General features: G+C 44.5%; 1 protein-coding gene across 3 annotated transcripts in view; it reads left to right on the top strand.

The window, feature by feature from the left end:
* The first annotated feature begins 3102 nt into the window (after window positions 1-3102).
* CCAR1 (cell division cycle and apoptosis regulator 1) overlaps window positions 3103-14730 on the top strand; it is a 95206-nt gene continuing 83578 nt past the window's right edge. For all 3 annotated transcript variants that reach the window (XM_040362196.1, XM_040362195.1, XM_040362194.1), the window contains exons 1-2: window positions 3103-3208; window positions 11509-11620. In XM_040362196.1, coding sequence (XP_040218130.1) covers window positions 11545-11620 — 76 coding nt within the window. In that variant the 5' untranslated portion in view covers window positions 3103-3208; window positions 11509-11544. The remainder of the gene's footprint in view (window positions 3209-11508; window positions 11621-14730) is intronic.

Below are 14730 nucleotides of genomic sequence, written 5' to 3'. Positions count from 1 at the left end.
TGGGAGAAGCAGGAGCCATTGGCTCCTGCTGCTGTCAATCAAGGCCAGTGAGCCAATCAGATGGAGGGGGCAAGGTCGAGCCACGGCTCCGAGTGTGAATGGACACAGATCTGTGAGTCAGAAGCATATCTGCTTGAGTGCCCCCAGAGCAAGGTGCTTGATGTGGGGGCACCAGGCAGGAGGAAGCAGACAGGAGTGCCGTGGGGGACTTGAGAAGAGGAGGATCTGGGCTGATCTGTGCAAAACCAACAAGTGAAACATGTTTATTATAAAGAGAAAAAAACAAGGCTTTAATATCACTTTAACCACTTGCTTACTGGGCACATATACCCCCTTCCTGACCAGAGGACTTTTTGTGATTCGGCACTGCGTCGCTTTAACTGACAATTGCGCGGTCGTGTGACGTGGCTCCCAAACAAAATTGACATCCTTTTTTCCCCCACAAATAGAACTTTCCTTTGGTGGTATTTGATCACCTCTGCGGTTTTTATTTTTTGCGCTATAAACAAAAATAGAGGGACAATTTTGAAAAAAATAATAATATTTTTTACTTGTTCCTATAATAAATAGCCCAATTAAAAAAAAAAATTCTCAGTCTAGGCCGATACGTATTCTACATATTTTTGGTAAAAAAAAAAAAAATCGCAATAAGCGACTGGTTTGCGCAAAAGTTATAGCGCCTACAAAATAGGGGACGAATTATTATTTTTTATTATTTTCTTTTTTTACTAGTAATGGCGGCGATCTGCGATTTTTATTGGGACTGCGACACATCGGACACTTTTGACACAATTCACATTTATACTGCGATCAGTGCTATAAATATGCACTGATTACTGTATAAATGTGAGTGGCATTGAAGGGGTTAACACTAGGGGGTGAGGGAAGGGGTTAAATGTGTACCCTGCATAGTGTTACCGAGGTGACCGATCTGTGTCCCTATGTACAAGAGACACAGATCGGTCTCCTCTCTCCCTGACAGGACGTGGATCTCTGTGTTTACACACACAGATCCACGTCCTTGTCTCTGTAACCGCCGATCGCGGGAGCCTGGCGGACATCGCAGCCGCCAGGCACGCGCATCGGCATCTCAGTGATGCGGCGGGCATGCACTCGCGCGCCCCCCAGTGGCCAGGAGAGGAGGCCGTAAAAAGACGGCGGCTCAGAGATTTACAACCACCCTGTGGCCGTATAAAGTCGTATGGCCGTCGGGAAGTGGTTAAAACTATAACTTTTGGAAATGTTAGTAAAGATTTGGTGGTGCCAGTAAATGTTCTATGTTGTGTCAGCAAATTTCAATCTGGTAGGTTGGTAAGACTGACTGTGAGCTTCTCCCTGTGTGATGTCACATAGAGCCTGTCTCTCATTACATGGAGAACACCCAGCCAGGGGCGTACCTAGAGCATTTGGCACCCGGGGCGGATCCAATATCTGGCACCCCCCCCACACGTTAAAATGTAAAAACACCCCACTGTGCCCCCTGCATACCTCTGTATCCTTCAATATCTTTTTGTTACTACTGTGTACCCCTCTCCACAACTGCACCTCTGCACCCCTTTTACATTACACAGCCGCCTGCACCTCTGCACCCCTTTACATCACATAGCCCCCTGCACCTCTGGACCCTTTTACACTACACAGCCCTCTGCACCCCTTTACATTACACAGCCCCCTGCATCACTGCACCCCTTTTACATTACACAGCCGCCTGCACCTCTGCACCCCTTTACATCACATAGCCCCCTGCACCTCTGGACCCTTTTACACTACACAGCCCTCTGCACCCCTTTACATTACACAGCCCCCTGCATCACTGCACCCCTTTTACATTACACAGCCGCCTGCACCTCTGCACCCCTTTACATCACATAGCACCCTGCACCTCTGGACCCTTTTACATTACACAGCCACCTGCACCTCTGGACCCCTTTACATTACACAGCACCCTGCATCACTGCACCCCTTTACATTACACAGCACCCTGCATCACTGCACCCCTTTTACATTACACAGCCGCCTGCAACTCTGCACCCCTTTACATCACATAGCCCCCTGCACCTCTGGACCCTTTTACACTACACAGCCCTCTGCACCCCTTTACATTACACAGCACCCTGCACCTCTGGACCCCTTTACATTACACAGCACCCTGCATCACTGGCCCCCTTTACATCTCATAGCCCCCTGCACCTCTGGACCCTTTTACATTACACAGCACCCTGCACCTCTGGACCCCTTTACATTACACAGCACCCTGCATCACTGGCCCCCTTTACATCTCATAGCCCCCTGCACCTCTGGACCCTTTTACATTACACAGCACCCTGCATCACTGCACCCCTTTTACATTACACAGCACCCTGCATCACTGGACCCCTTTACATTACACAGCACCCTGCACCTCTGGACCCCTTTACATTACACAGCACCCTGCATCACTGGCCCCCTTTACATCTCATAGCCCCCTTCACCTCTGGACCCTTTTACATTACACAACACCCTGCATCACTGCACCCCTTTTACATTACACAGCCACCTGCACCTCTGGTCATGTCAGCTAAAAAAAAAAAAAAAAAAAAAAAAATTTTTTTTTTTTTTAAATCGGGATGGTGTCACCCCTCTAGTGGGTGTCACCCGGTGCGGCCCGCACCCCCCTAGCAACGCCACTGCACCCAGCATCACCTAGAGATCCAGTGATGTCATCAATCCGTATAAAGGAAGGTTTTAATAAAAATATATGAGCATGTTAATGAGGACAGAAAGGGGAATCAGGGAAGGCAAAATAAACACAGTGCACAGTCCTGGATCTAGGCTGGAGGCGGGGCAGGCCTGTGTCACATGACCTCACAGCTCGAAGGTCGGGAGCCGAGGTGTCATACCCTGTACATGGGGGAGGAGAGCGGGCAGGTGTCACCTCCATCCCTCCTATACCGTACCTATCCTAATACTACATACTACGTTCACCCACAATGGCGACAACCCTTTCACTACAACTTCGCGACCATTTCATCACAACGTTAGTACGTCACTCGGCGCGCCGTACGTCTGTCACCACATGCGCTCTTGTGTACGGAAAAGGCTGAACCAATCACAGAGAAGACAGGACGCCCTCTGCGTTGAGCGGCTGGGAGTTCGGCGCATGCGCAGTGCAGTGACCTCGGCAGACCGGCCAGAACATGGATTCGGTGACAGAAAGCGGCGGGGCCGGGTGAGTGGGTGAAAGTGGAGGGGCGAGGTCAGTGCTCGGCTCTGGGACCTGCGTAGTGAACGGAGCCGGGGCAGCGGTATTATTACATGGGTGACAGTGCAAGAGACGGGTCACTGTGCTTGTGTCACTATTGGTGTGAGTGAGCGCTGTACATCTACTCCGACTGAGCACTATAAATACATACATGTTATTATCCGATGTGTACTCCGCTATACACACACCGAGATGGGGGAGGGGTGGCATTTCTATATGACAGCTCGGACCTGTATTCTCATCTTATATCCCCCCTGTGATCACATCATTCCCCCTGTCATCTTCTCTTATGACATCGTACCCCATATTCTTACATCATACCTCATCTTCATACATCATGCCCCCTGTGTCATCTTCCTTTATTATGACATCATGCCCCATCTTCTTACATCATACCTCATCTTCATACATCATTCTCCCTGTCTTCTCTTATCGGTGACATCATACCTCATCTTCATACATCATGCCCCCTGTGTCATCTTCCCTTATTATGACATCATGCCCCATCTTCATACATCATTCCCCCTGTCATCTTCTCTTATGACATCATACCTCATCTTCATACATCATTCTCCCTGTCTTCTTCTCTTATCTGTGACATCATGCCCCATCTTCTTACATCATACCTCATCTTTATACATCATTCTCCCTGTCTTCTCTTATCTGTGACATCATACCTCAACTTCATACATCATTGTCCCTGTCTTCTCTTATCGGTGACATCATACCTCATCTTCATACATCATTCCCCCTGTATGATCACATCATTCCCCCTGTGTCATCTCACCTTATTGATGACATCATGCCTCCATCTTCATACATCATTTCTCCTGTCTTCTCTTATCGGTGACATCATGCCCCAATTTCGTACATCATTCCTCCTGTCTTCTTCCCTTATCGGTGACATCATACCTCATCTTAATACATCATTCCTCCTGTCTTCTTCCCTTATTGATGACATGCCCCATCTTCATACATCATGCCCCCTGTCTTCTTCCCTTATTGATGACATGCCCCATCTTCATACATCATGCCCCCTGTCTTCTTCCCTTATTGGTGACATCATGCCCCATCTTCATACATCATGCCCCATGTCGTCTTCCCTTATTGATGACATGCCCCATCTTCATACATCATTCCTCCTGTCTTCTTCCCTTATTGATGACACCCTTCCTCCTGTCTTATTCCCTTCGCAATAACACCATTCCCCATCTCCTCCTCCTGTTTTCTTTCTTGGTGATGACATCATTCCCCCCCCCCCATCTTCTTCTCTTAGGGACAACATCATTCTTCTTGTTTTTTTTTCTTTAGTTATGACATAATTCTCCATCTTTTCCACTTAGTGATGACATCATGCCATGTCCTCTTCCCCTAGTGATGACATAATTTTCCAGTGTTTGTCCCTTAGTAATGACATCCTTCTCAGTCTTCATACATCATCCCCAGTCTTCTTCTATTATTGATGACATCTTGCACACCTTCTTTGCAGGACCAGTTCTTCCTTGTATTGTTCTCTCATAGTTGTAACTGTAAACTGACCCTTTATTTCTTAAATGAGAGAACTCCCTGCTTGTAGGTACAATGACCATTATAAAAACCATAGCGAACCCGAAGCATGTTATCTATAGCAGTCCATCACATTCCAGTTTTGTTTGCAGTTGAAGAATAAAGTTTTGGTTGTTTGTTGTATGTCGGCTCCAACGTTTCTGCAGTAGGGTTTTATGTGTACTACATTCCCCGATCTCCTTTTGTTGGTGTAATTTGTAGTAGGGAGCCGTGTCAGCAGTCATTTTCTATCAGAGAAGAATAGTAGAATTGTATTCATTTGTAACTTTTTTCTTTTTCATGTTTAGTGTTGCAAAATGTAACTTTTCTTGTAAAACACATTAACTCTCTTCATGTATATAGAGGTAACTAGCAGCCCCCCCCCCCCCCCCCCCCTGCTTTGATGACTATCGTCACTGGCCCAATCTAAACCTTGGGCCGGATTCAGAAAGAAGATACGGCGGCGTATCTCCTGATACGCATTCGTATCTCTGAGTCCGGCCGTTGTATCTATGCGCCTGATTCATAGAATCAGGTTACGCATAGATATGCCTAAGATCCGACAGGTGTGACTTACACTGTGGGATCTTAGGCTGCAATTCCAGGCCGGCCGCTAGGTGGCGCTTCCGTATCTTTTACGCGTTGAATATGCAAATGAGCATTTACGCCAATTCAGAAACGAACGACCGCCCGACGCTGCTTTTTTTTACGTCGTTTGCGTTCGGCTTTTTCCGGCAGAAAGTTACCCCTGCTATAGGAGGGGTAAGTGCGGCGTATCCTATGTTAAGTATGGCCGTCGTTCCCGCGCCGAGTTTTGAATTTTTTACGTTGTTTGCGTAAGTCGTTCGCGAATACGGCCGGACGTAATTTACGTTAGCGTCGAAACCAATGACGTCCTTGCGACGTTATTTGGAGCAATGCACGCTGGGAAAATTTGCGGACGGCGCATGCGCTGTTCGATCGGCGCCGGGACGCGCCTGATTGAAATTTTAGACGCCCCCTAGCCGCGGAATTTGAATTCCGCCGTGGGAATTACGATACACCGCCGCAACTTTAGAGGCAAGTGCTTTCTGAATAAAGCACTTGCCTCAAAAACTTGCGGCGGCGTAACGTAAATCAGATAGGTTACGCGGATCTTTAGATCCGCGTAACCTATCTGAATCTGGCCCAGTGTGTTTTACATTTAGTTTGTCTGAGTGACCAAGGACAAGAGAGGCTTAGGGCCCATTCATAGCGGTGGGTGAGCATTATGCTCAGTATTACATGCACCCACTGGTGCGCACTGTGTAGCGGTGGTGTGATTCATTGTTAAAGCACATTGTACTGTTTGCCTTTTTTTTTCTTCTTCTAATGTCACAAAATGACATTTCATTAGACTCCATGCAATGCACAGCACACTGAAGTGCATTAATATTAAATAAATAAATTGGACTGAAAGCAGATTGCCTTGTCTATGCATTGGAAATGCATTGGTAGCAATACCCCACTGGCTATATATATTATATTATATATATATATTTTTTTTCTCTATCATTTTTATATATTTTTTTCTGAAATTCACACATTCAACAAAGTGCCATGAGAGTAGCTGTAGTGAATAGAGCACACATCTCTAGAACATGACTGGAAAGAGATTCATCAGAAATGATGGGGGAGGGGGGGACCAAAGGTATTAAATCAAATGGTGGTGGGGCAAAGATATTAAACCAGATTCAAATAGGCAGGGTGAAAACAAGTTAAAAAACACATTGGAAATCAATGCAGCTTTTTTTCCTAAACTAAACCATCACCCCAAAAGAAAAATTGTGGCCCCCCGGGAGCCGTATCCCATAATATGTACAGCATATTATGGCACACTTATCTTGCCTATGGTCCCCTCCAGCACGGTGATGTCAGTGCTTTCTTCTGTTGCTAGGTGCTTTCCTGCTTTCCTCTTCTCCTGGTGTTCGTCTAGATCAGGGATATGCAATTAGCGGATCTCCAGCTGTTGCAGAACTACAAGTCCCATGAGGCATAGCAAGTCTCTGACAGCCACAAGCTTGACACCCAGAGGCATGATGGGACTTGTAGTTTTACAACAGCTGGAGGTCCGCTAATTGCATACCCTTGTTCTAGATGTTGAGTTCTCAGTCTCCTGATTGGCTGGGATCGCATCAAAACCCATACAAGCACATGACAGTTACTTCACTACAGAACCGTGCACGAGACTGTACTTTAAGCTGCGCATGCGGGGCCCGGTGTGCACAAATACTGAAGGGCAAGGAGAAGCATTTATGACAGAAGATGCATACAAGAGTCTCTTCTGCCATAAAAACCTTTCCTGCCAGCAGTTTTTAAAAATTGAATTTGCTTCCACTTTTTAAATGTATTTCATAGTGTATTTTCATTCTGGACTGAAAACAACATTTCTGGATGCACTTGGCCAAAACCAAAATGGACAGTTTATTTATTTTATTTTTTATCTATTTTATATACATAATTGTATTACGTTTTTTTTTTTTTAATAGTTTTTGAAGTGCATTTGCATTAAAAAAAAAATGCGCAAGAAAAGCTCAAAAATGCATCCCTTTAAAATTCCATGGGCTAGATTCAGGTAGCTGCACCCCTTCTTACGGCGGCGCAGCGTATCGTATTTACGCTACGCCGCCGCAACTTACAGGAGCAAGTGCAGTATTCACAAAGCACTTGCTCCGTAAGTTGCGGCGGCGTAGCGTAAATGGGGCCGGCGTAAGCCCGCGTAATTAAAATGTGGAAGGAGGGGGCTTGTTTTATGCTAATATGTGATGACCTGACGTGATTGACGTGTTTTACGAACGGCGCATGCGCCGTCCGTGTACATATCCCAGTGTGCATTGCTCCAAATGACGTCGCAAGGACGTCATTGGTTTCGACATGAACGTAATTACGTCCAGCCCTATTCGCGAACGACTTGCGCAAACTACGCAGAAAATTCAAATTTCGAAGCAGGAACGACGTCCATACTTAACATTGGCTGCGCCACCTAATAGCAGGAGCAACGTTACGCCGAAAAAGCCTTACGCAAACTACGTAAAAAACTACCGCCGGGCGCACGTACGTTTGTGAATCGGCGTAACTAGGTAATTTGCATACTCTACACCGAAAATGATGGAAGCGCCACCTAGCGGCCAGCGTGAGAATGCACCCTAAGATACGACGGCGTAAGAGACTTATGCCAGTCGTATCTTAGGCTAATGTCGGCGTATCTTGCTTTCTTAATACAGAAAGAAGATACGCCGGCGCAGCTTTGAATTTACGCGGCGTAACTATGGATACGCCGGCGTAAATCGTTGCTGAATCTAGCCCTTTGTCTTCACACTGGTTTGTTGCAGTGAAAACACGGCAAAAATGCTCCCATGTTGCGTTTTTTTTTTTATGTGGTTTTTGAGTCGCATGACATTGGCAAAACACAAATAACTCTATTTTTGTCAGCTGATATATCCGTGCATCCCTAGTATTTCAAATTCAAGTAGTGTACATGAGCTTAGGCCGGGATAGGGAGAAGCAACAAAATGAGCCAATCATTTGTACTGCAGTGCTTATGTGCAACGTGCTGATAGGAGGTCAGAGCGAGAGAGAGATCATTGTGCAGCTTTCTCTTGTTGCTGCCCAATCACAGGGACAAGATCTCTGATTGCAGCAGAGAAAAAACAGGTCTCCTGTCCTGCCAGAGAGGGCTGTGCTGTGTGGCAGAGTTGTGTAAGTATCAGAGTTGGGTGGATAGAAATATAAATCCTTTTTATATATATATTTTATATCTGTTTTAAAGCAGAGTTTCACCCTAAAATTGAACTTCCGCTTTAAGTGACTCCCCGACATGCCACATTTGCCATGTAATTTTTTTCTTGGGGGGGGGGGGGGGGGGAGCATACCCTCTTTTTAGGGCCATGCAGCTCCCACTTCCTCCTGGTGCTCTGCGGCGCCGGAAAGAAGTTCGCCTCTCCCCCCCCCTCCCTTCGTGCAATCTTCTGAGACACATCACAGGTCCCGGAAGATTGCCTGGCAAAGTGCAGCACACGGCTCGCGCATGCGCAGTGCGTGCCCGGCTGTGAAGCCACAGCCGGGCACCCACAATCACAATGCCGAGCAGAGGAGGGGGACTTCGTTTGCCCGCATCGCTGGACTGTGGGACAGATCCGTGTCCGATTATTAAGTCAGCAGCTACACTTTTTGTAGCTGCTGACTTTTTTATAGGTGGAATTCCGCTTTAAGCTGTTTGCTTGGAGTTCAGCTTTAAAGTTCCCCATACTTGCCTCCCCTGTAGTGTTCTAACTCCCTTGCTGGCACCGGCATCTTGATCTCTTTTGATTGGCCGGTCTGGGATGACGCAACTCCTGCGTTAGTGCATGGGACTTAGATCATCCTGGTATCAAAGCATGCTGGGGTTGGTACATACTAAAGAACTGAGGGACAGCTGGGCAATAAACCACATGTTGTCTCTTCTGCCTTCCTGTTAGCAAAGTTTGTTTTCTGGTTCAGCTTTAAAACCTGTTTATATGTCCTAAAACTACAGTCGCCTTTTAACGTGTAGTTACTGCTAACACAACCAGATGTGAAGCACGTAGTTGGTTGCATACGCGTTGTTTTCTGTTAACTTTTCACAGTGCAGCTGACTTGATAGTGGAATTCCCCATGAGTTAATATGGTTCTAAAGGATAACTGTTACTTGCATTAAGGTAAAAAAACACCCCACTCAGGTAAGTTTTAACATGTTTGTTTAACCACTTAGGGACCGCCCCCTGCACATATACATCGGCAGAATGGCAAATTATAAAAATGCAATAAAACTATCTCCTATTTTGTAAACGCTATAAATTTTGCGCAAACCAACCGATAAACGCTTATTGCGATTTTTTTATTTTTTTTTTATTTTTTTTTTACCAAAATACGTTTCGACCTAAACTGAGGGAATTTTTTTTTTTTATATATATTTTTGGGGGATATTTATTATAGCAAAAAGTAAATAATTATTTTTTTTTAAAAATTGTCGCTCTATTTTTGTTTATAGCGCAAAAAATAAAAACCGCAGAGGTGATCAAATATCACCAAAAGAAAGCTCTATTTGTGGGGAAAAAAAGACGCCAATTTTGTTTGGGAGCCACGTCGCATGACCGCGCAATTGTCTGTTAAAGCGACGCAGTGCCGAATCGCAAAAAGGGGCAATGTCCTTTTAGCTGCATTTTGGTCCGGGTCTTAAGTGGTTTAAAAAAAATTACTTCAAAGACTGTGTGCATGGATGATCAGCATCTGAACCCAGAGAAGGTGGAGGCTGATAGACTAGAGGCATTACAGTTACTGTGGTTGGTTTTTTATATTTACCACTGCATATGGATATTTTTAAACTTTATATATTAACTAAATTGTATACCACTTTTTTTTTTTTTTTAAAGATTATCCAATTAATCGAAACAATATTCGGCCAACTAATCGATTATGAAAATAATTGTTGGTTGCAGCCCTAATGCCCAGCATTATACAAGCTGTTGCAGGTGGTACTACCACCAGACGTGACTCCTTCATGTGGATGAGGCTGCGCTGGAACTAGGAGCAACTGCTTGGCGCCCGTTTTCTGGCTGCAGTATTGCCTCCTGAATGTCTGGTAGCTGCTACCTCCCACCACGGGTCTCTTTTCACAGGGAGGAGAGTGTTCTAATGGGTCTTATGGAATAGAAAACTCCAGACAAACAATACCACTCAACTAAAATGTTTCCTAAATGTAAACAAAGCTTGCAGAAGAGCCAGATGATAACTTGTGAAGATCTTATTGGTTGTTTCACTTGAGCTCCTTTAGGCTGCATTCACACCTTGGCGTACCTAATCGCATCGTTTTGTCCCGCGAATTGCGGCGGCAAATTGCGGTGTTTTGTACCGCGATTTGCGGCGACAAAACGCCGTGATTGTGAATGCAGCTTACCCCCAGGTCCACATCATCAGGCGTACGGCGTTCAGCGTGGAGATGTGAACCATCTCCATAGAGGGCAATGTAAAATCATCCCTCCAGCGTCTTAGGGGCTGCTGCGGCGTCACGCTTCAGGCGTATATACGCCTAGGTGTGAACAGAGCCTTAGTATGAGGTCCATCTTTCCCTGTGCATTCCTCTGCAGAGGGGACCATTGCTATTATGTGTAAGCAGTGGTCTCTCTGCCACACTCTGACGCACCCCTGTTGAGTCAGACCAATAACTCAGCATTCGGCAAAGCTCTTGATCCCTTGTGATCTGAGAGCTTTACCTCTGACTTAGGAGGCAGTGCTTACACTTACTGATAGCAGAGGTCCTCACTGAAGCTGAATGAACAAAGGGACATCTGCTGCCCATAGAGGAAAAGGTATCTTATCAGTGTTGGAAGACTGGCCTACCCTATCGCAAGAGGTAACATTGATCAATGAATTAATTTGTTACAATTGATTGCGCCCAATGCAATGCTGCTTCAAATCAAGTACTTGAATGCTTTTTTAGTGGACTTCCACCATAGCTTGTATGATATTTAACAAGATTTCTGCTACTATAATGTATTGTATAACAATATCTGCCCAGGGGCCCCATAATCTTCTATTGCCCGGGGGCCCCATGAGTTGTCAGTCCGCCCCATGAGTTGTCAGTCCGCCCCTGTATCTGCCCTTTGTGTAGGTCTGCCTTTTGATATTGATGTTTTTTTTTTGCTTTTCATCAGCTCAAAGTTTGTTATTTTGTGTGTTTTCTGCAGGCTACAGTCATAGAATTCTGACGCCTTCCCCCTACAATGGCTCAGTTTGGAGGACAGAAGACGCCCCCTCCATGGGCCACCCAGTTTACAGCGACTGCTGTGTCACAGCCAGGTAAAGGAATGCTCAGATTTTGGTTTTCCTCCATATGTTTATACTTAACACACGGCTCTCGCTTATTTTCTGGACGTGGCAAGAGTGAGATTTTTTTCTTTTTTTTACCTGCTTTAGGCATATGTCGGCAAGTAGAACATTTCTGCACAACTTCTTTTGATATTGTCGGTGATGAAGGTTTAAAGCAGTAGTAAACCGCATAAAAAATAAATAAATAGGGCCCCCGGGCAGTTTAACCACTTCAGCCCTGGAAGAATTTACCCCCTTCCTGACCACAGAGCATTTTTTGCGATTTGGCACAGCGTCGCTTTAACTGACAGTTGCGCGGTCGTGCGACGTTGCACCCAAACAAAATTGACATCCTTTCCCCCCCCCCCCCCAAAATAGAGCTTTCTTTTTGTGGTATTTGATCACCTCTGCGGTTTTTATTTATTGCGCTCTAATCAAAAAAAGAGCATACATTTTGAAAAAAAAAAGCAATATTTTTTACTTTTTGCTATACTAAATATCCCCAAAAATATATAAAAAAGCAATTTTTTTTCTCAGTTTAGGCCGATATGTTTCCTTCTACATATTTTTGGGTTAAAACAATATGTGTATATTGAGTTATAGCGTCTACAAAATAGGGGATAGATTTAGAGCATTTTTTTTATATATATTTTTTTTTATTAGTAATGGTGGTGATCGTGACACTAATGGTCGTGACTGTGACATTATGGCAGACACATCGGACACTTTTGATGCGATTTTGGGACCATTGTCATTTTATACAGCGATCAGTGTCACTGGCAGGGAAGGGGTTAAACACTAGGGGGCGATCAAGGGGTTAAGTGTGTCCTAGGGAGTGATTCTAACTGTGGCAGGGAAGTAATAGAAGAGATGAATGGACAGCCGCACTCCAAAAAAACCTTGACTGTTGTCTTTATTAGTAAAAAGGGATAGACCAGTAATACCTGCAGCTCCGTGTCACAATTGCGGGACACCAGCGGGCATGGTCACGGAGCACACGGCGGGCACGCGTGCCCACTAAGCCGCAATTTAAAGGGGGCGTACCTATACGCCCGTTTGTGCAACTGTGCCATTTTACCGATGTATATTGTCGTGCATACACCGCTGTCATCTTCACCCAGTCTTTCCAGGATCGCGGTATTCGGCTAGCTGATTGGCCGAGGCGACAATTACTGTTTATGGCACGGCTCTGAAGGCACAGCACGTGAATGCGGTTCCTTCAGAGCGCATGCGCCGGCGATGTCACCGGCTGCATCTAAAGTAAATATCTCCTAAATGGTGCACATTTAGAAGAAATTTACAGTACCTAATAGGTAAGCCGTATTACTTTTTAAGTAAACATCATACATTGGAGTTTACTCACACTTTAATACATTTTTGGTTTATGACATTTGTGGATAAAGTTTTAAATCCTGTCTGAAAGTTGGATTAGGGCTTTAAAGCTGGATACAAACTATACAATTTTTTTTTTCTTTAGATTTACCAAAACCATATAATTCGAGGTCAAACCTTAAGAGTTTCAATTTGTTTGCAATCAGACAGGCACTTGCACTACATGGTTTTGGTAAATCTAAAGGGAATCTGACAACAAAAGTTGTATAGTGTGTGTGTGTGTATGGGGTCTAAAGTACAGTTGGGAATATTCTTCTTAAAGTACAACTAAAGGCAAAACCCCCTTTTCTTTAAGTTATAGAGAGGGATTAGAACACCTGTCAGCTTTTATTGCTGTTTTTGCCCCAGTTAGGAAGATTTACTCTCTCTCTATTTGTCCTGTTTACCATTATCATTGAAAGTAAAAGTAAGAATATTCCAAATTTTGGGTTGTCCCTAGAAGGGAAATCTTCCAATGGGGACACTAGTTCAAGGGATTCCCGAATTTTTCAGGGACTTCTTCTCACTTCCTGTTTTTGGCTATGGGACAGGAAGCGCAGTGAAATCTCCTCCTTGGGACAAGGAGGGCAAAATAAAAACGGACAGGGTTTTAACCTTCCCTTATAGATCTCCCTATAGTTCCACTTTAAAGTGTAATACCATGAGAATCTACAGTAGATTTCTATGATTAGTGACATTATATTTTGTGTTGTCCACTATTTTCTATTACAAATGGCTGATTAGAAAAAATGAAATCGATTCCAATCAAGCCATTCAAGAGCCCTCCTCTCCCGGACAGACAACTGCTGGTTTGCGCACCTGACCGCGTCCTGCTTAATGTCTCTTCTGTGTACTAATGTCGGTCCCAGCCAGCAGCATTCTCCATTTCCCCCTTGTGATGTATGCATGTCACATACTCCTCCGCTGTTGTCTGTCCCCGTTCTTCCTAGCCAGTCACTTATTTCTGCCGCCTTGTGACGTTGCACATCACATGCTTAGAAGAGAATGTACACACCCATCAGTTGCTCTATGGTTATCGATAGGGTTGTCCAGATACCGATACTAGTATCGGTATCGGGACCGATACCGAGTATTTGCGGGAGTACTCGTACTCGCGCAAATGCTCCCGATACCTAAATAGAATACTTTTTTTGTATTTATCAACATGTTCTATGAAAATTCTTTGAGTTTTTTTACTACTGCGTGACAAGCAAATAAAACATTTTTATTCATTTTTACTCATTTTTATTCTTTTATAATGTCTTGAGTTAGAGTTCTTCATAATTCTAAAGAAAATATCCTTAGTCTGTATTGTGGTTTGAAAACTGTCACATGACATTTAAAAAAAGTATCGGTATTCGGTATCGGCGACTACATGAAAAAAAGTATCGGTACTTGTACTCGGTCCTAAAAAAGTGGTATCGGGACAACCCTAGTTATCGATGCAGGGGGACTGCGTTCACGCACATGACGAACGATATTACAAGCAAAAAAAAAAAGTTAACTGCGATTTTATTTATTTTAGCTTTTGGGGAGTATCCTAATGGTTCGGGATTTGTTAGGATTGCGGTGGGCTTTTCAAGGTAGTAAGATTTTACATCCACTTTAATAACCTAAAAGTAGAACTAAGGGCAAAACTTATTTTTTTCATTTTTGGATAGATTAGGGATAGGGTTGCAACGGATCAAAAAACTCACGGTTCGGATCGTTCCTCGGATCAGGAGTCACGG

Source organism: Rana temporaria, chromosome 8 (genome assembly GCF_905171775.1).
Source record: "Rana temporaria chromosome 8, aRanTem1.1, whole genome shotgun sequence".
Lineage (NCBI taxonomy): Eukaryota > Metazoa > Chordata > Amphibia > Anura > Ranidae > Rana > Rana temporaria.
The sequence above is the reverse complement of the archived record's forward strand: the minus strand, read 5'-3'. Positions and strand labels throughout refer to the sequence as shown.